This window comes from Procambarus clarkii, chromosome 76 (genome assembly GCF_040958095.1).
Source record: "Procambarus clarkii isolate CNS0578487 chromosome 76, FALCON_Pclarkii_2.0, whole genome shotgun sequence".
Lineage (NCBI taxonomy): Eukaryota > Metazoa > Arthropoda > Malacostraca > Decapoda > Cambaridae > Procambarus > Procambarus clarkii.
The window spans coordinates 27901787-27921718 of NC_091225.1; the positions used below are offsets into that span (position 1 = coordinate 27901787).

The 19932-nt window shown below is 48.4% G+C and overlaps 1 protein-coding gene across 4 annotated transcripts in view; it reads left to right on the forward strand.

Annotated features, from left to right (window-relative positions):
* LOC123753455 (zinc finger protein 271-like) overlaps positions 1 to 19932 on the forward strand; it is a 351329-nt gene that overhangs the window by 202056 nt on the left and 129341 nt on the right. For 3 of the 4 annotated variants that reach the window (XM_069313762.1, XM_069313763.1, XM_069313764.1), the window contains one exon: positions 4698 to 8165. The exons of the other annotated variant lie outside the window; for it this stretch is intronic. In XM_069313762.1, the coding sequence (XP_069169863.1) occupies positions 6861 to 7739 (879 nt within the window). In that variant the 5' untranslated portion in view covers positions 4698 to 6860 and the 3' untranslated portion in view covers positions 7740 to 8165. Of the gene's footprint in view, positions 1 to 4697; positions 8166 to 19932 lie in introns of those variants that run through there. 4 annotated transcript variants of the gene reach the window in all.

Below are 19932 nucleotides of genomic sequence, written 5' to 3' on the forward strand. Positions count from 1 at the left end.
TGGGGCTTGTTGTAGAGGCTCCTAGGGTTGGGGAGGGGGGGCTTTGGGCTCCATTGCACCTCGCCTGGATTTCCGTCCTTCTGAGCGGGGCTTACTGTTGCGAGGAGTGGGGTTTTCTTTCCCCCGTACTGCGTACTCTTTGGGCTTGGGTTCTGCTCCTCCCCGGGTCGGTTCCGTGTCCCTGTGGTTTTTCGGTTCTGTCTTCCAGAGGTTTTCGGCTACCCGCATCTCTTCGCCTGTGGTGCAGTTGGCCTTTGCGGCTTACCTCCTGCGTGTCCCGGAATTTGCCTCCATACTGGTTCCTTGTAGCTGTTTGGGCTCCTTGTAGCTGTTTGCGCTCCTTTGTAGCGGTTTGGGCTCCTTGTAGCGGTTTGGGCTCCTTGTAGCGGTTTGGGCTCCTTGTAGCGGTTTGGGCTCCTTGTAGCAGTTTGGGCTCCTTGTAGCGGTTTGGGCCCCTTGCCGCCGGTTGGGCTCCTTGCCGCCGGTTGGGCTCCTTCCCGCCGGTTGGGCTCCTTGCCGCCGGTTGGGCTCCTTGCCGCCGGTTGGGCTCCTTGCCGCAGGTTGGGCTCCTTGCCACCGGTTGGGCTCCTTGCCGCCGGTTGGGCTCCTTGCCGCCGGTTGGGCTCCTTGCCGCCGGTTGGGCTCCTTGCCGCCGGTTGGGCTCCTTGTTGCCGGTTGGGCTACTTCTCGCCTTGATGGGCTACTTTTCTTTCGCGTCCTGCGCATGTGCTGTGGGAGTTTGTTTTGGCTCCGGGCGGTGTGCACACGTGGTGTTCTGCATCCATTTCTCTCAGGGGGCTTCGCCTCTCGCTCTTTTCTTAATACAATCCGTGCCCCGTTGCTTTGGGGGTGTTCTGGAGTGCCGCTGTGGGGAAGTCACAAGGTTTTTTCCCTGCATTCTAGGGTGGGGAGCCTCCTTCGCTGCTCCCCTTCTCCTCTCCAGCATGGGTACCCTGGCCGCCTCCGGCGGCTACGGACTCATAGGCTTGTGTCATGGCCCTTCAGGGCCTATGTTCTGCAGGTGAGTTGGTGCGGTTTTGGCGTCTTCTTCGTCCTGACGCTGTTTTTGTTTTTGGAAGTAGGAATGGGTGTACATACATACTTGAGAACGTGGACCGTACCACCCGAGGTGCCTACTGCAGGGCTATTAGCCCATACAGGGCAGCTCTTGTTCTCTACACCTGATTCCCTCCTCGGTTCATGGGTGTCTGCGGGTGGCCTCTTGGCCCATCTGAGACGGCTCCTGCCTGTACTCCTCCTGCCCCTCTCCTATGCTTGTCTAACCTTGCTGGAGTTCGGGGCCCCGCCTCCACCTTGTTCCACGGTGCAACAGTGGGGTTGCCTGTTCGGTGGTACGTTTTCCTGTGTCGAGGGCGTTTTGTGCTCGCCTCCTTGTGCTTGCAGGATTGGGTTCTGGCTCTTTGGTTCCGCCTCTCCCCTGTCGTTCGGTTGTCGAGCGGATTCTGTGCTTCATGGGCGCTCTCGTTTCTGCTCTTGGGGCTGTGTATGGGGACAGCCCTAGTTGGGCTGCCTAATGTGTTCCTTCGATTGCCTGTTCCACTGCACACGTTTCTTCTACCGTCCCTGTGGCTCAGTTGGGTGCTCGGTTTCCGCCTGTGTCCCCTTGTGTGCCACTCATGTTCCGATTTATCTTTATCTTCTCTGTTGCTTCCTCAGGGAGTGTGGTGACGTTCTGCTGTGGTTTTTTACTGTGGCTGCGTGTCGGGGTTGGTTGTGGCATTTTGTTCGGCCCTTCCGTGCTCCTTCTGGGGCCCTCCTTCCTTGCCGGTCTTGCTGTGCCGGGCCTGGTTTTTCCATGTTCCTTGGATTCTCTGTCCTGTCCTTGTTGAGCTGGCTGGGGATGAGCTTGGGGTCTTCGTCTCGCCCCTCGCCTATCCTCCGATTTTGGTTCAAGTTCCAGAGCCTAGTGGCTCCCTTCCTTAGTGTTTTTCACGGCTGCCCCGGGGTTTTTCTTGACGCTGGGGCTTTGGGGGGACAGCTCGGCCCCAGGGCCTGCAGGGTGGGTTCCCGGGGCTGGGGGGGGGGGCTAACGTGAGGGGCCTCAGGCCCCGTTGGTCCCCGCCGGGGTATTTCTACCCCTCTGGGCGGGGCTTGCGGTTTTGTGGTGTGGGGTTTTTCTGTTCCCCCCTTTCCGCACGTGCTTTGTGGGCGTCGGCCCCTCCCTGGGCTTGGTTTCCTTGTCCATTTTGACCTTTGCTTCTGTCCTGTCGGTGGGTGTTTTTCTACGGTCTTCGCCCCTTTTTTCCGGGACGGGCCTTCTCCGTCATGTCCCCATCTTCTTGGGGTTTCTGCATGACTTTTGGTCTCGGGTGTGATGGAGTTTTTGTGCCTTCGTCCTTTGTGTTTGCTTCTTTTTCTTCTCGAAGGTTCGGGACGGTTTTGCTCCTTCCCGTTTTCTGGTACGTCTGTCGTCATTCGGTTGAGCTTCCCTCTGGTCTTTTCTAGGGCTTGTGGGTCCTATTCCAGGCAGTTTCTGGGTGTTTGGCCTTGTTATTCTGTTCATATCTCTTCTCTTAGCGCTGTCTCGGCACTACTCATTTTCCTGGGGGCGATTTTGCTCCTCTTAATGAGTCTTTTCGCTCCTGCCCTTCTGCGGGATGTTGCTGCGGGGCGGCTCCTTATGCGGGATCCTTCCCTGTCGGCTGCACTTGTGGCGGTGGACTTGCATGCTTGTGGCATTTTGGTTTTGGTCCTGCATTTTCTTTTCCCTCCTGGGGCTCTCATAGGATTGGCTTGCGGAGGATGTATAGGCACTTGGGGCCGTTCCTGGGTCTGGCACCTTGGTTTCTGCTGCTAGCTTTTGGTATCGATGTTCCTTCTGTGCCGTTTCGCAGGCTGTCTCGTGCATTGTTTCACCTCCGGCCTGCTCGTGCACTGCCTGTGCCGTTCTGGTCTTTGGACCGGGTGCTCTCCTGTTTTTCTTCTCCTTGGTTGTTGTGGCTCCTTCGGTTCAGGTTTTCTTTGCCTCGGCTCTCTTTTTATGTTGGCATTGGCCTCTGGGGGTCGTGTGGCAGAGCTTCATGCTCTTCTCAGGCGCAGTGGTTTTTGGCTCCTGTGGTCGTGGTCATAGGTCTCTTCGTCTGCAGCCGTTCTCCCTTTTTCTAGCGAATGATGTGCCTGCTGTTTTCCGGAGGGGTCCTTGGGTTGTCTCAACTTCATGTTGAGGTGTGGTTCACCGACCGCCTCCCGGGTATGTCCCCTTGTTTTCTTAGGTAGTCTTTGGTGAATAAGCTCCGGGAAGCCGTAGGAGCTCCCCCCAGAAAACCAGCATTGAACGTAATGAAACGCCATTTTCTGGGCGAGTCCCGGAGGCTCCCCAGCACCCTCCCGCCCTCCGGTCGGCGTTTTTTTTGCGGTTTTGATATCCAGCCTCAGAACTGGGGCGGGGATCGCCGGCGCGGGGATCGCCGGCGCGGGGGTCTGGGGCTCCCCCTTCCCCCTCCCGGGGAGGGGGGAGTTGCGCAGACATGCGGCGGCGAGGCTCGTGTGACATCATGCTTGTTAGTTCATTTTCCTGGGGGAGTTCTGTCCACTCGTTTGTCGATTTTTGTTGTTAACCAGAATAAGGGTTTGTTTTGTGGCGCTTACCTTTCTGGGTGCCTGTCCCAGTCGATGGCAGATATAGAATGCTCCAAATCACATGTGCAATTCTATGGGCCATTGCTCCCCATGCCTCTCTGAGGGGGACCAGGTTCTGGTTCATGGTCCCCGGTAGGCCTAGAACGCCACCCACATCGACTGATGCAAAATAGTTAGGGTATCCATATCAGCCATGGATAGCTCCGGGGAGCCTCCGGGACTCACCCAGAAAATGGCGTTTCATTACATTCAACGCTGGTTTTTTTAATCAGATAGGGTTTGCTTTGGGGTACCTACCTTTCTTTGGTGCCTGTCTTGGTCGATGGCAGACATAGAATGCTTCCAACCTCACGAGGCTTTCTATAGGCCATTGCTCCTCGTGCCTCTCTGAGGGGGGCCTAGGTTCTGGTTTGTGGTCCCTGTTAGGCCTAAGAACTCCATTCACTTGGCTGATGCCACGGTCTAATTCACTCATATCAGCCCGGATAGCTCCAGGGAGCCTCTGGTCTCACCCAGAAGATTGCATTTCATTACATCAATGCTGGTCTTTTAGGTCCAGATAGACAGTTGGCCAACCATCTCTTTCCTGTAGAATCTCTGTGATTCATAAAAACTAAGTAGATTTGTTACACAGGATCTTCCTGTTCGAAAACCATACCGTCTGTCCATTATGATGTCATTATTGTATTCTCCAGGTGTTCTACCCATTGTTGTGTTAACAACAATGGATCAACCCATTTGGTGTTAGCTATTTTTTTCTAATGTTTTAACTACCATACTTGTTAATGATACGGGTTTATAATTTAGAGGGTCTTCTCGGATACCATTTTTGTAGATTGGAATTATGTTTGCCTTTTTATATGTACTGTATCTGCTAAGATGCCTGCGCAGGGATTTGTACCTGTTTATAGTCTGCTGGCTTCTATATTTTACCTATACTGTTTATCTTTGTTTTATTTGGAGAAAGACCCATTATAGTATTGGAATTATTAAAAAAAAAGCCTATTTGGGAAATCTTTACTAGATTTCAAAGATTCTGTATTTGGTATTTGTTGACTTTAAACGACTTGGTCATCTCTCAATCCTTTCTTTCACAGCTCCTACAGTCACCAGAAGAATAATACCTGCAGTGTCAGGACCCAGTGGTATTGAATAATACCTGCAGTGTCAGGACCCAGTGGTATTGAATAATACCTGCAGTGTCAGGACCCAGTGGTATTGAATAATACCTGCAGTGTCAGGACCCAGTGGTATTGAATAATACCTGCAGTGTCAGCATCCACACACACTGTCAGATATACTGCATACATGTTGTCAGCAGCATTATGAAACACATTATGGTGTAAGAAATATTACATGTAGATGGGTAAGACTGTCTTCAGCACACTCATGTGAATGACTATATGTATTATCAATATGTCATGCATTATTAACATCTCATGTGAATGACTATATGTATTATCAATATGTCATGCATTATTAACATCTCATGCACTATGGTAACAAAGAAAATGTGTATTTAAATTAAATTTGGTGTATCATTAATTTTAAAATCTCAGTATTTATTAGTTCATTGTGTATGTGGTACAGTATTGTTTTTAATACTATTGTTTGGCAAGAAAACATTTTAAGATTTTCAAATTAATTATTTTTATAATTAGGTTCTAATATAAAAAAGTTTTATATATATTTTCAGTTTTAAAACATTACATACTTTTTCTCCTATGTGAGCCATTGTAAATGTTGAGAAAGCATTTAAAATAAATAATCTTTATACTGTATAGTAATTATGAATTTTTTCTTAGGTAATTTGCTCTTAAGCTCAAAAGGCTCTCCAAATAAGATAATATATCAGTGTTCTTAATGCTCAGAATTTATTTATTTATTTACATATGTACATGAATGGTATAGGGGATATAAAAATAACAATGTGCGTGGTACATTGGATCAGTAAGTTCTTGTAAAAATCACATACATATATTTTTGCAAATGACAGACCACATGAGGGTCCACTGTACCTGACTCTTGTGCTGTGGTTATATTTATAATAAGACATCCATCAGTTCTGTGGTTATATTTATAATAAGACATCCCTCAGTTCTGTGGTTATATATATAATAAGACATCCCTCAGTTCTGTGGTTATATATATAATAAGACATCCCATAGTTCTGTGGTGATGTTTATAATAAGGTTCTGTAGTGAAACATCTTAATACTGTGGCTGTATTTATAATAAACCATCCCTCTCTGCTGTTGCTATATGTACAGTATGATAAAACAGTATAATTATAAATAAATTTATAATATATTTAATTTTCCTATACAAAGACATTTTGCTAAATCTTAAAAAAAAAAATTGCCACAAGATTTGTTTGTAATGTTTACAAAGTTATACACGGACACTAACTTTCCTGCTGGTGAACGCATGTGGAGACGTAGATTTGTATGTTTGCTTTTACACTTGCTGATTCACAGGAAATATTGTAGAGTATATTTTATGTCTAGCACATTTTATAATATAATAAGCACAATATTATCTTACTATTTATGAATAATACCAGTGGTTTACATATTGTAACTTTTTTCCATTCTCTTGTGTCTTTGACAAGTAATTAAATTGCTTTATATTCCTACAAAAGTTAGATTATTCCAATTGCTTATCTGATATTGAGTGCCATCTATTGACAACAGAGTTAACACTATAACCTGTGTGCTCTATTCTGGTTACTCTATACTGATTACTATGTAGTTACTTGAATTATTTATGTATCCGACAGTCCAAGTGTTTTTGGCATCTCTTAACAATATTTGCTTTAGTAATAAATAAAAGCTCATGCATTTAAAATTATATAAAAAATATATTACTAAGATTTATAAAGAACACAACAATTTATAAAGGAGACAAATACTAGTAATAATTGTCTACAAGACTTAACTAATGAAATGTAGAATATTTCATTAGATAATACTTGCTTATTGGATCAAATAGCTGTAAAGGTTTATACAATCAAGAAAACTGTACAAATATTTATTCAAAAGAAAAATGTCATCAGTGTTGAATGTTTAAAATTATATTATGAAAACATCTCGCATAATAGCATACAAAACATTTAGAGAAAAAAATAAATACATTACTACTACTTTAGTAGTAGTAATGTACTACAACTACTTTAAAAAATATCAAAATATAAATAAGTGACCGTTCAGGAGAAAAGTCATATCACTGTAGAATGTGTCTGAAAGACTTTAAAAATAAATTATGGCTAATAACACACACACAAGGATTCATAAAGGAGAGAAACCATATCACTGTTCAGTATGTCAAAAAGACTTTTCACTTAAATCATCTCTAATAACACACATGAGGATTCATACAGGAGAGAAACCATATCACTGTTCAGTATGTCAAAAAAACTTTACACGAAAATCATCTCTAATAACACACATGAGGATTCATACAGGAGAGAAACCATATCACTGTTCAGAATGTCAAAAAGACTTTTCACTTAAATCAAATCTAATAACACACATGAGGATTCATACAGGAGAGAAACCATATCACTGTTCAGAATGTCAAAAAGACTTTTCACTTAAATCAACTCTAATAACACACATGAGGATTCATACAGGAGAGAAACCATATCACTGTTCAGAATGTCAAAAAGACTTTTCACTTAAATCAAATCTAATAACACACATGAGGATTCATACAGGAGAGAATGCATATCACTGTTCAGTGTGTCAAAAAGACTTTTCACAAAAATCATCTCTAATAAAACACATGAAGATTCATACAGGAGAGAAACCATATCACTGTTCAGAATGTCAAAAAGACTTTTCACTTAAATCAAATCTAATAACACACATGAGGATTCATACAGGAGAGAATGCATATCACTGTTCAGAATGTCAAAAAGACTTTTCACAAAAATCATCTCTAATAAAACACATGAGGATTCATACAGGAGAGAAACCATATCACTGTTCAGTGTGTCAAAAAGACTTTTCACAAAAATCATCTCTAATAAGACACATGAGGATTCATACAGGAGAGAAACCATATCACTGTTCAGAATGTCAAAAAGACTTTAAACAAAAATCAAATCTAATAAAGCACATTAGGATTCATACAGCATAAGTCATTTGAATATTGTCAAAAACACACAGAAATCACAATAGCGTGATGCATCAATGAACAAATCCACAAGGACCGTGACGAGGATTTGAACCTACGTCTTAGATCATCGCAGACGCTGCCTTATCGACTGAGCTACGACATGGTAAAAAGAGTTGAAACCAGAAGTTTTACTGAACTTACTTGAATCCTGCAGCCTCTTCGAGACACAAACCAGGGTTTTACACAACTCCCCCATGCACTCTAGCTATGTCAATAGGCCGTTCTACCTCTTTTGACGGTTCAAATCCTCGTCACGGCCCTTGTGGATTTGTTCATTGAAGCATCACGCTATTGTGATTTGCGTGTGTAATGAAGTGAGGGGAAGAGGTAGAACAACCAAAGAACTCCCTCCCAAAAGAAAACAATAAAACTTACTTGGTATGGTTATTACTTTCTCTTTTCCCCTCCAGCTTTTACTGCGCATAACTCTACTGCTCTCTTGATCTGTCATGATATTCCCTTCATCCCCCGACTTTTTCAGTCACCCATTCAGTGTTTTGTGGTCCGTATCTTTGTGAGTAAATGGTATACAGTCTGTTCCGTTTATCTCCCCTCAAATTTTACGCTTTCTCTTCATGATCTTAAACACCTGTTGGACTCTTTACCAGAGCCTGTGCTCCTTTTGGATGATTTTAACTGTCAGCATACCTTCTGGGGAGAAATTCTGACAAACACTCGGGGATGCCTTCTTGAACCATTTGTGCTCACTTCTCTTCATTTATAACTAGTGAATTCTGGCAAACCCACTCATGTTGATTCCCCACCCTTTCCTGTATTGATCTTTCTGCTCATCTTCTCTTTATATGGACTTCACCTGGCGGGTTCTTGATGACCTACATAACAGTGACCTTTTCCCCATCCATCTCACTTTTCTTTTCTTCTCACCCTCCCCTCTCCTTCCCTAGGTGGAAGTTTGACAAGGCTGTTTGGAACCTCTTTACCTTTGTGTTACTCTTTCCAACCTCTTTGATTTTCCTCTTTCCCGAGCCCCCCTCCTCCTTTCATGACAGTTTTTGATGCTGCCCTCCTCGCTCTACCTCCCGGGGTGCACAGAAGTGCGTTCCCTGGTGGAATGCAGCCTGTGCTCAGGCTGTCCACTGTAAGCGTGCGGCATGGAGGAAACACCGTTGTTGATGGACGCCTGATTCTTTGCTTTTGCGCCAGAAGTCAAGTGTAGTGGCCCGTAGGGCCATATGTATGACTAAGAGTGAGAGTTGGAGATCTTTCATTTCCACTATTATGTCTAACACCCCTCTGCCCCTGATCTGGGAGGAAATCTGCAAGTTAGTGGGTAAGTTTTTTCCAGATGTCTTGCCAGTTCTTCACCTCTGTGGTTCTGTTGTGGCAGATCCGGTCTCGGTCAAAACCGAACTGGGTTCACACTTTTCAACTGTTAGCTCCGATTCTCATCTTCCTCCTTTCCTTACTCTTAAGCCTCTTCTTAAATCTTGTCACTTAGATTTTCAAACGCCTCTTCATCTTCTCTATAACGCTCCTCTCTCTCTCTCAGAACTCCAGTCTGCCCTGGCCTTCTGCGGTTCTACAGCGGCGGGTTTATTTGATATTCATTATGTAATACTTTGACATCTCCCTCCATACATATTTCAGTATTTCCTGAATGTTTATAAGTGTCTGGGAGTTGTCATCAGTTCCCAAGGACTGACTTGAGGCGGTTATTCTTCCTATTTGAAAACCTAGTTCTCTGTGGTCATTCCCTAAAGACTTTTGCTCCATTGCTTTAATGAGTTGTGTCTGCAACCTCTTTAAATGTATGGTCAGTGTCTGTCTGATATGGTTCTTGGAATGCTATCGCCCCCCCCCCCTCTCTCCTTCTCAATTTGGCTTTCGCAAGTGTTGCTGCATGACTGATGTCCTCCTGAACTTAGAGGTCTATGTTTGTACTACCTTTGCTGTGAAGACCTTCGTGGTTGCAGTCCTTTTGGACCTGGAAAAGGCGTATGACACCACCTGGAGATACCACATTCTGTTCCAACTCTGTTCTTTTGGCCTTCGTGGCAATCTCCCTCTCTAACTCAAGATCTTCCTCTCTTGTCGTTCCCTTAGAATGAGATTCTAAGGGAACCTCTCTGCCTCTTTTCGGCAATACGAAGGTGTACCTCAAGGTTGTGTTCTGAGCACTACTATTTTCCTGGTAACCCTCAATGGTCTTCTTTCCTCCCATCCCTCTGGCATTTTCTCAGCTCTCTATGTTGATGATCTTACCCTCTGCTGTCAAGGTGATGACTCGCCTTTTCTCCAATGGCGGCTTCAACTTGCGATTGATGCCATGTCGTCCTGGGCCACCAATCATGGCTTCAAGTTCTCTCCAACTAAGACTTGTGCTATGACCTTTACTTGGAAGCAGGTCGTTCTTCGACCCCACTCTGTCCTCTTTATAGTAATCCTCTTTTATAAAGGATTCTGTTAAACTTTTTGAGTTAATCTTTGACACTTGCTTGTCTTAATCACCCCTTATCTCTTACCTTCAAGTTGAATGCTTCAAAGCCCTTAACTTACTTAAGGTCTTGTCCCATACTTCCTGGGGAGCTGAAGGGCGCATGCTGCTTGCTCTCTTTACATTCCTTTCTCATGCTGTCTAAACTCAATTACGGCTGTCCTGCTTACTCTTCTGCCTCCCCCCTCCCTGTTCAGCTCGTTGATGCCATGAGTGGGGCTTAGTGGGCGGCTGCTGGAGTGTAATGCTCCTTGGGACAATCTTCTGCCCTTTTGTAGCCTTGTGCTCCTGCTGCTATCCTCTCTAATTGTGCTGAACAACTTTTCCTTTTCCTTCTGTTTCGTTTTTCTCCCCCCTCTTCTCCTATCTGCTTGTCGTTTCCTGCCGACCTTTTGCTTGTTTTGGTTATTCCTTTGGACTACTTCTATTTTGACGCCCGGGTGCTTGAGGAGCATACTCCTGCACCCGTAGAACTGTAGTACCCAAAGTCGAGAGCGAGGGGAACCTTTTATTGTCAATCCTCCTTTCATCACTGAACACGATCTCAACAGACTGACGGTTCTTAAGGTGGCGTTTGTGGGGCGTATACTCACGACACAGCCCTAGGAGGCCCCAGCATGATCAGCAATAGCTTCTTGTTGGGTGTCCTGCCTCTAACTGTGGCTCCATGGTGGGTGTGGAGGCACATTTGTGAATGAATGTTTCTTTTTCGTCCTCATGTTAAATTCTGTTTCTCCTTTATTTTCTCAGGCTCGTGGGGTGGGCGACCAAGCCCCCGAGTCTGTCCGTGTTGGAAGACCGGGCTCTGCAGCCTCTGCTGCATTGGGCCCCGACCTTGCTCCTCCTTTGGCCAGAATGTTTTGGCATTTTGGCAGTAATGTGCATTTACAAAGGTGAAATGTAATTCTGATCAGCTTCCATATATACTTTATACACATTCATATACATACACACACACATATATACATATATACACACACACACACATATATATACATATATACATACATATATACACACACACACACATGCATTCACATACATTTGTCTCTTTTACTCTGACAGGGTGAGATGCTGATAGAGAAACTAGTGTGCAATTAAGTGCTTAATCACTGAAGGTGATTAAGCACCATGGCTTAATCACTGAAGGTGATTAAGGTTTTTTTACAAGCTCAGGTTATATAGTTACATCACATACATACATTGTATAATTGATACATTACATGGTTAATCTTGGGTACAAGTCCAATATATCATCAAGTGTTCCAGTACTCATATAGTAATTACACAGTTCAGCATACCTTAGCCCAGGAGGGCAAAAGTCAGTCAATCTACAATATAATGTTCAAGAGAGTGCATGTTTTCTCTTTCACAAAGTTGACACATTGTGTACTCGACATTTGGGTTTTGAGAAAGCTGCCAGATACGTCTATATCCCAGGCGTATTCTGGCCACTATAACATCACATTGCCAGGTTCTTGTTCTATAGTCCCGTATGTGAATGTTTCCTCACGATATACATCATAATATTTAATACTTCAACTTTCAGGTCTTTGTGAATTTGTTAGGTTGGTGAGATCTGCATTAGATATTTGTTTAAGTATTCTTTCTGGGGGGAGCCCCGTCGGCTCCCCGGAGCTTTACCGGCTGATATGACTTTGGCATCAGTCATGTGTATGGAGTTCTAGGGCCTACCGGGGACCACGAGCCAGAACCTGGCCCCCTCAGAGAGGCAAGGGGAGCAATGGCCTATAGAAACCCCCGTGTGGTTGGAAGCATTCTATGTCTGCCATCGACCGGGTCAAGCATCCAGAAAGGTAAGCATTCCAAAACAAACCCCTATTCTGGTGAAAATTGCTACCTAAGCCGAACTAGTGGATAGAACTCTTCAACAGAAAACAAGGAAACTAGTATGACGTCATACGTCACCGCGCCGCTGTCTGCGCAGCTCCCCCCTCCCCGGGAGGGTGAAGGGGGAGCCCCAGACCTCCCACGCCGGCTATCCACCCATCAGTTCTTCGGCTGAGGCTATAGGCAATGGTTATGTGCTCCGGCTCCAGTGGTTGTTTCAGCACTGTACCTAGAGTGTGGTGTCTTTTTTCTAGGTGGTGCGTGAGCCGGGAGTGATTCTTCAGTACTCGGGCTGCATGCGCCTAGGGTTCCCTTCCCTAGGTGCCCTGTAAGTACTGCCCTTGGGGCCATCTTCCACAAGTTCCTTGGGTCCTGCCCCTGCTTGGCCGTTTACTGCTTGGTTTTCGGCCGCTCTTTGTGTGCTCGGGTGTTCTGTCTCCCTTGTTCACCTTAGAGTAAGGGGCAGTGTTTGCACTGGTGGGGCGCGGGGTACTGTGCAGCTTGTCTTTACCAATCATAGCGACCGGCTCTGTTCCGCTTGGGTACGCTGTCCTCTTGCGGGGTTTTCTTTTTCTTTTTGTTTATCTACCTGGTGGGGGGGGGAGTCTGCCTTCGTTCTTGCCCCTTGTGTCCCTTGTGTTCTGAGTATTTTCTGGTGGTACCCCCTGCTAGGTCCCCGTGAGTGTACACGTCCCGGGGGTTCAGCTCTTAGAAAAGTTGTTTGGTAGCTTTGGGTGCCGGTTAGCATTACCCTGCCTGGGATTACCTGAGCGCGAGTCCTCTTAAAGTAAGCGCTCGGGACCCTGGGAAACCATTGGGGGCGCGCGGGTCCGATGGATGTGACCCCAGAGTCCCCCCCTCGCTTCCAGCGAGTTTGAGGGTTGCTCTCACCTTTTGTCTCTGGGTGACTCTGTTTTGCCTCCGTCTGCTGCCTGTGGGGTCAGTGACACCTTCGACCCGGAGTCCTGCGAGTTTGGTTGCTCGTTGTGGCTCGGTTACCCAGTTGTGCTAACAAAGCGGGTACGGGCAGCAGGGGCGTTGCACTTGAGCCTTGGTGGTGGCAACGTTCTCGTGGTTTCCTCCCCGGGAGCCCCAGGGCTGCCCCGTTGTAGTTCGTTTTGGGACTTGGGGGTGTTGGTTGCTTCGGTTCCATCCACGACCCCTTGTCTTTCCCCTGGTTCACCCTTCCTGCCTGCATCCGGTTCCTTACTGTCTGTAGGTTCGGGGCGGGGTTTTTGGTGGTGTTGAGACTCGGGCAGTCTCGGGGAATTCCCCTTCCGGGGTAGTGATGGGGGCATTTGGGCCTGTTCCTCCAGCCGTGTTGTATGAGTCTGCCAGTGGGCTCCCTTCCTTAGTGTTTTCACGGCTGCCCCGGTTTTCTGGTACGGCCGGGGCTTTGGGTGAACGGCTCGGCCCCGGGGCTGGGGAGGGGCTGACTTGGGGGGGCCTTGGCCCCGTTAGACCCCGTGGGGGGTTTTATCCCCCTCTAGGCGGGGCTTGTGGTTACGCGGAGTGGGGTCTTTCCTTCCCACTCGCCGTACGTGCTGTTGGACGTCGGCCCCTCCCCGGGCTCGGTTCCTTGGCCTTTGAGTCGGTTGGTTCCATCCTGTGGGTGGATGTTTCCTCCCGCCCCTTTTTGGGACGGTGTTTTTGTCATGTTTCCCCGTTCGGTGGGGTTCTGCGTGACTTCTGATCTCGGGTGCGCCTGCGCCTTCGTGTGCCTTCGGGACTAGTGTTGGCTTCTGTGTTCTCGAGGGTACGGGAAGGTTTTTCGCTACTTCCCGCATTATTGGAACGTCTGTCGGCTCCTCGTACTTGTCGCCCTGTTGGGCTACTTGTCGCCCTGTTGGGCTACTTGTCGCCCTGTTGGGCTACTTGTCGCCCTGTTGGGCTACTTGTCGCCCTGTTGGGCTACTTGTCGCCCTGTTGGGCTACTTGTCGCCCGGTTGGGCTACTTGTCGCCCGGTTGGGCTACTTGTCGCCCGGTTGGGCTACTTGTCGCCCGGTTGGGCTACTTGTCGCCCGGTTGGGCTACTTGTCGCCCGGTTGGGCTACTTGTCGCCCGGTTGGGCTACTTGTCGCCCGGTTGGGCTACTTGTCGCCCGGTTGGGCTACTTGTCGCCCGGTTGGGCTACTTGTCGCCCGGTTGGGTTCCTTTTTGGGCTCTTTGCTTTTTGGCCGGTTTTATTGTTCCTGCTTCCTCTTTTGGCTCCTTTTCTCGTGCAGTAGTCTTGGCTGGCGCCTTCCCGCAGGGAGGGTGTGCGGTTCGGCCAGCATGTTATGCGCATGCGCCATGGAGTTTGTTTTGGTCTGGGCGGTGTTTCAGTGCTGGGGTTTTTGCGCCCCTTTTTTGCTACAGTGCTTTGCCTCTCGTTCTTCTCCCTGGCTGCGGTATGTGCCCCTTCGCGCCAAGGTGTCCTGGTTCCCAGTTGTGGGGAGGACTCCGCGGTTTTCCCTGTGTCATGGGTGTGGACCGCCTCCTTCGCCTCTCCCTGTTCTCCTGCGGGTCCGGCAGGGTCCGGCTCTGGCGTCTTCACCTGGCGGTGCTCCCAAGTTCTTCTGGGCACGGTTGAGTCGTGTCAAGTTCGTGCCACCATTCGCCAGGTGAGTTTCTGCGGTCTGGCGTCTTTTGGCCGGGTGCTGGATGCGGCGGTGTTTATATACCTGTCTTTATTTAGGTATATTTTTGTACGACTGAGACCGTTCGCACACCAGTGACTGTCCCTTCCTGTCCCCCTCATGTGCATGTCCAACCCATGCTGGAGTCATTCAGGGGACCCTTCTTTTTTAATGTTGTGAGGTGGGGGGGTTGTAGGGTTGGTTCTGTACTCACCTGGTGAGGCTCCTGGCTGTGCTTGCAGGATTTGAGCTCTGGCTCTTGGGTCCCGCCTATCTGGTAGAACCTGCGGGATAGTACCAGTGGAGTGCAGTGGTGCTATTGGCACTTTTGGGGAACACTGTATTACCATCAGTGGTCTGTGCTTGTTACACGACCTACTTGCGAGCATAAGCCTTCTTGCTGGTTCGTCCGTGGACTTCCAGGGCGCACTGGCCTGTTTTCGTATGGCAGTTCCGGCCCGTCCTGGTTGTGGGGGTATGTGGGCCTGTGGACTGCTCCTAGCAGCTGCCTGGTGGGCCATCCTCTGGCCGGTCTGGCCTGACCTTGGGCCGGGCTTCAGGTGTAAAAGAGCTCCCAGTACCTCATCCAGCAGGTATCGAGCGGGGTTTCTCCGCCGTCGGTCGCCTGGTGCAGGTTTCTGGGCCTGCAAGGTTTTTGTCGTGTCTCCGTTGGCCCTGTCTGGGGTCTGCCTGCTCCGTTCTCTGCCTTTGCAGAGGGGTTGCTATTTACATGTTGCAGTGGTGCCTGTTGCTGCTGCTGCTGCACGTGTGCATTGGTACCGTGTTTCACGGTGGCGTGTCCTTGTTCCTGTGTCCGGTTGTGGAGTGGCACTTTGCTGCCGTTTTGTGCCTGGGGATTGCGTGCGGTTTTTGTCCCTGCCTGATTGTCCACCCCTGGTTGTTCTCCTGTTTTTTTTGTGCTTCTGCTCTTTCTTCCTGCCTCCTCTGCAGCAGGGATGTTCTGCGTTTGTTCTTAGGCGTTGGTCAGCCTGTGTCCTGTGATGTGCTTCTTTGTCTCGGTCTATTGCAGTTGTTCGTGCCCCTTGGTTCGGGTCCTGTTCTGGCGGCGACCCTTCCGCCTTCTTTGGTTTTCCTAGCTTGCCCTGCCGTTTTTTTTTTTTTTTTTGGGGGGGGGGGTTCTTGCGATGTCTCGCGTCGGACCCGTCGCTTCTGAACTCCTGGCGGGCTTGCATGCTTTGGGGAGTTTTTTCTGTTCGGCAGACGTTCCATCTCCTTGTGCCGCCTGGATTTCGGTGGTCGCGCCCGAGATCTTCTCGCGGCTCCGCCTTTTTTCCTGGGCTCCGGGGGGCCTTGTCGGGGCTGCTTATGTTCTGTCTTGTGGTCTCGCCTCCGGTTGGTGGTCGGGTGGCTTCGTGGTAGGTGTCCCACCTGCGTGCTTCTCTTGGCGGCAGTATGGGGTATTTTGGTGGTCCTTCCTTTTCCTGTCCCTTCTTAGGTGGTTACTCTTGTTGGCTTGGTTTTCTAGTGGGGGTTGGGGGCCGTCGTCTTGCCACATACTGTCGCCTCTTTTCGTGCGGCGCAGGCGGAGCCGCTTCAGCTTGCTTTCGGTCTTGGTGTTGCTTCTGCACCGTTAGTCAGCTGTCTTGTGCGTCGTTTCACCTCCGGCCTGTTCGTGCGCCGCTTGCACCATCCTGGTCTCTGGTCAGCGTGCTCTGTCTTCTCCTCGGTTGGTAGTGCCCCTTCGGTTCCGGTGTGTTTTTTCGTAGGCTCTTTCCTTTGGACCTTTGCCTCTGGGGGTCGAGTCGCTGAGTTTTCTTGCTCCTTCGGTTTTAGCGTTTTGGTTGTTTGATGGCAGCAGTCTCCACCTTTTCTGGCGCGGGGTGGGGCTGCTGCATTCTGGAGGGGTCCAGGGTTTGTTGGTGCTTCGTTGGTCGGGCCGGGGGTGTGTCGTTTTTGTGTTCAGTGGCGGCCCTCCGCTGTTGTTTGCGTGCCACGGCGTTTGGGTTCGGAGCGCGTTTTGCGTTGATCCGGTTCTGTTCTTCCCGGTTCGCGGGTGATGGTGTCCCGGGTGGTCAGCCGTGTTCTTGCGGCTAAGCTGCCTGTGTTCTTCCCTCATGCTGGTGGCGTTCGTGGCTTCGCTGCTCTCGCTGCCGTCTGGGCGACGTGGCCTTGCAGTCTTTCGGGCTTGGATTTTTGGTGTTCGTGCAGGGGCCTTGCTGCTCATGGTTCTCGTGTTGTTCCCGGGATTTTCGGGGCTGTGGCGCCTTGGGTTGGCGTTTGCTGCCGGTTGTCTCGCCTCCTTGGGGGGTGCGTGGTGTCCGCCTCCCGGTTTTGTCCCTTTGACCTTCCTCTGTGGGTAGTTAGCTCCGGGGAGCCGACGGGGCTCCCCCCAGAAAACCAGCGTTGAATGTAATGAAACGCCATTTTCTGGGTGAGACCCGGAGGCTCCCCGGCAACCCTCCCTCCCTCCGGTCAGCGTTTTTCGCGTGTTTTGACATCCAGCCTCAGAACTGATGGGTGGATAGCCGGCGTGGGAGGTCTGGGGCTCCCCCTTCCCCCTCCCGGGGAGGGGGGGAGCTGCGCAGACAGCGGCGCGGTGACGTATGACGTCATACTAGTTTCCTTGTTTTCTGTTGAAGAGTTCTATCCACTAGTTTGGCTTAGGTAGCAATTTTCACCAGAATAGGGGTTTGTTTTGGAATGCTTACCTTTCTGGATGCTTGACCCAGTCGATGGCAGACATAGAATGCTTCCAACCACACGGGGGTTTCTATAGGCCATTGCTCCCCTTGCCTCTCTGAGGGGGCCAGGTTCTGGCTCGTGGTCCCTGGTAGGCCCTAGAACTCCATACACATGACTGATGCCAAAGTCTGACATTAGCATATCAGCCGGTAAAGCTCCGGGGAGCCTGCGGGTCTCACCCAGAAAATGGCGTTTCATTACATTTAACGCTGGTTCTTTGTCACTGCTAATGAAACACCCATATCAATTTCTACCACTGGTTTTCTACAGGCTTTCTTTGCAAGCATATCAACAGTGTCATGCCTTGAGATGCCAACATGTGATGGTATTCATAGGAATTTAATTTCAAATCTGTTTTCTTTAGCAGCTAAAACATTTATTCGAATATCACTGACTATTTTCTGGGTGTCACTACTATGTGCGTTCAATGCCAGGAGTGCACTCTGCGAGTCACAGTATAAAAGTCCACTGCCTTTGTCTTTTAAAAATTCAGTGGCAAGGTATATGCCTGCAAGTTCGGTTTGAGTTGTACTTGCCCAGTCATTGACGTGCTTCATTGCTGTATGTGTTCAAATATATTACATGCACATTCGGTACATCGTCCACATTCTTCTACAGAGCCGTCGGTATAGCACTGATACACATCGTTACCCATACTCTGAGTACTTTCAGTGATGCTTTTCAGTGTTAACTGTTTTAATAATGTAGAGTGCACATTATCCTAATTGCATTGTCCCTCTTACGGTCGTGCACATCCTTGTTGAATGTCCTGACTTCCGGGACGAGCTTGTGTCTTGTTTTCCGACCGTCCCTCGCTGTTGTTTGTATCTTAATGGTATTCTTGGTGACTCGGATACTTTTGATATCGTTCGCCTTATGCGTTTCTGTTCTCGTATTAGCGTCCTTGGTTATATTTAGCGCCCTCTGGTTATCCCACACATTTGATAGTGCTACATAACCTTCCCGGTTTGGTGCCTTCTTTTTGATAATTACCTACTTCTGCCTTTCCCTCAACTCTTCGTCGTCTTGATGCTCTTCACTGTACTAGGCTACGCCTCAGTTCTGGTGCCTTTCGTTTGATTCCTACCCAGAGCCTGTATGTTGTAACCGGCATCCTGTGTCTACAGGATCAGTGTGATCGTTACTGTCTTCACTACTTTGCGCGGTCCCTACAACACCCTCACTCTTGCTAATGTCGTACTTTGACCATTACCCCTCCTGTAGACCCTGTTCCCTTTCACCACCTTCCCCTTTCTGTGTGACTGTCTTGCTGGCAAGGTTCTCTCTCTCGGATCGTCGTGCAAATGTTTTTCCTTGTGTCATTCCATCTTTGCCCCTATTGTGGGTCCCTATTCCTAAGTTTTGACCCCACATGAGTAAAGCTTTTACCCCTCCTACAGTTCTGAAACGAATTTTCCTTGCTCACTTTTATTCACACTCCTGCTTTATCTCCATCTTCACAGATGTATCCAAGTCTGCTGATGATGTAGGCTACTCTGTTGTATTTCCTGAGTGCACCTGTATGTGTCGCCTGCCTCTGGAGGCATCTTCATGGCAGAACTCAATGTAATTTTGAATGCTCTTCGTGAACTGCTTTCTCGCTGTCAATCTTCCTTTGTTGTAGTAGACTCGCAGTGCCCTAATGGCTCTGGAATTCTCTAATCCTGTCCATCCTGTAGTCGTCGAAATTCAATAATGACTGTTAATTATCTCCTGTAGATTTCCGACAGTCGAGTTTTGCTGGGTTCCCAGTCAAATAGGCGTTTCCTTAAATGCGCGTGCTGTTGCGGAAGCGGCTAGCCGCACTTGACCCATTTCCCGCAAAGGTGTTCCTTATTTCGACTTCTACCCAGTTATTCATTCCTCAATCCTTGCCCGGCAACAGGATCACTGATCTTCTGGTACTGGTAACAAGCTGTGTGCTCTTAAGGGTAGCATGTCACCACGGCCTTTCTCTTACCACCAAAACCGGCGGTGGGAAATGGCTCTCGCGAGATTATGTATTGGTCATACCCGTTTAACCACTTAACTGCGCCAACCGAGAAAACTCCTTGATTTTTCGGTACCAATTCTAAATGTGTACGAGGTTGGTTCTGTACGAAATGGACTCTTAGGACCTCCAGTGAGAGGCAGCCATCTTGGAAAAAATTCCCAGAATGCCCTAGGGCTGCTGGCTGGGTTAGTACTGAATAAGCAACCATGGGTGTCGCACGCGCCTCTGGCTCCCAAACACCTTTCTGTGGGGGTGATGAAAGATCGTGCTCTGTCAGTGAAATTCAAACCTTACTGTTTTAAGAACATTAGGGTCATAATATTGGTGAAGCTATGCACAATAAGGACCTAACGCAAAGGTTGGATGCAAGTGATACAGCACCTATGAGGACGACACAGCAAGCGTATCCAGTTGTAGCTCTGAGCATCACCCTTGCAATCCTATGCTATCTACAATATATTTAGATGATACATAGACGAATCGTTTTCTGCCTTCAGTGATGATGCATCTGATACAAGTAGCATAGATGAATA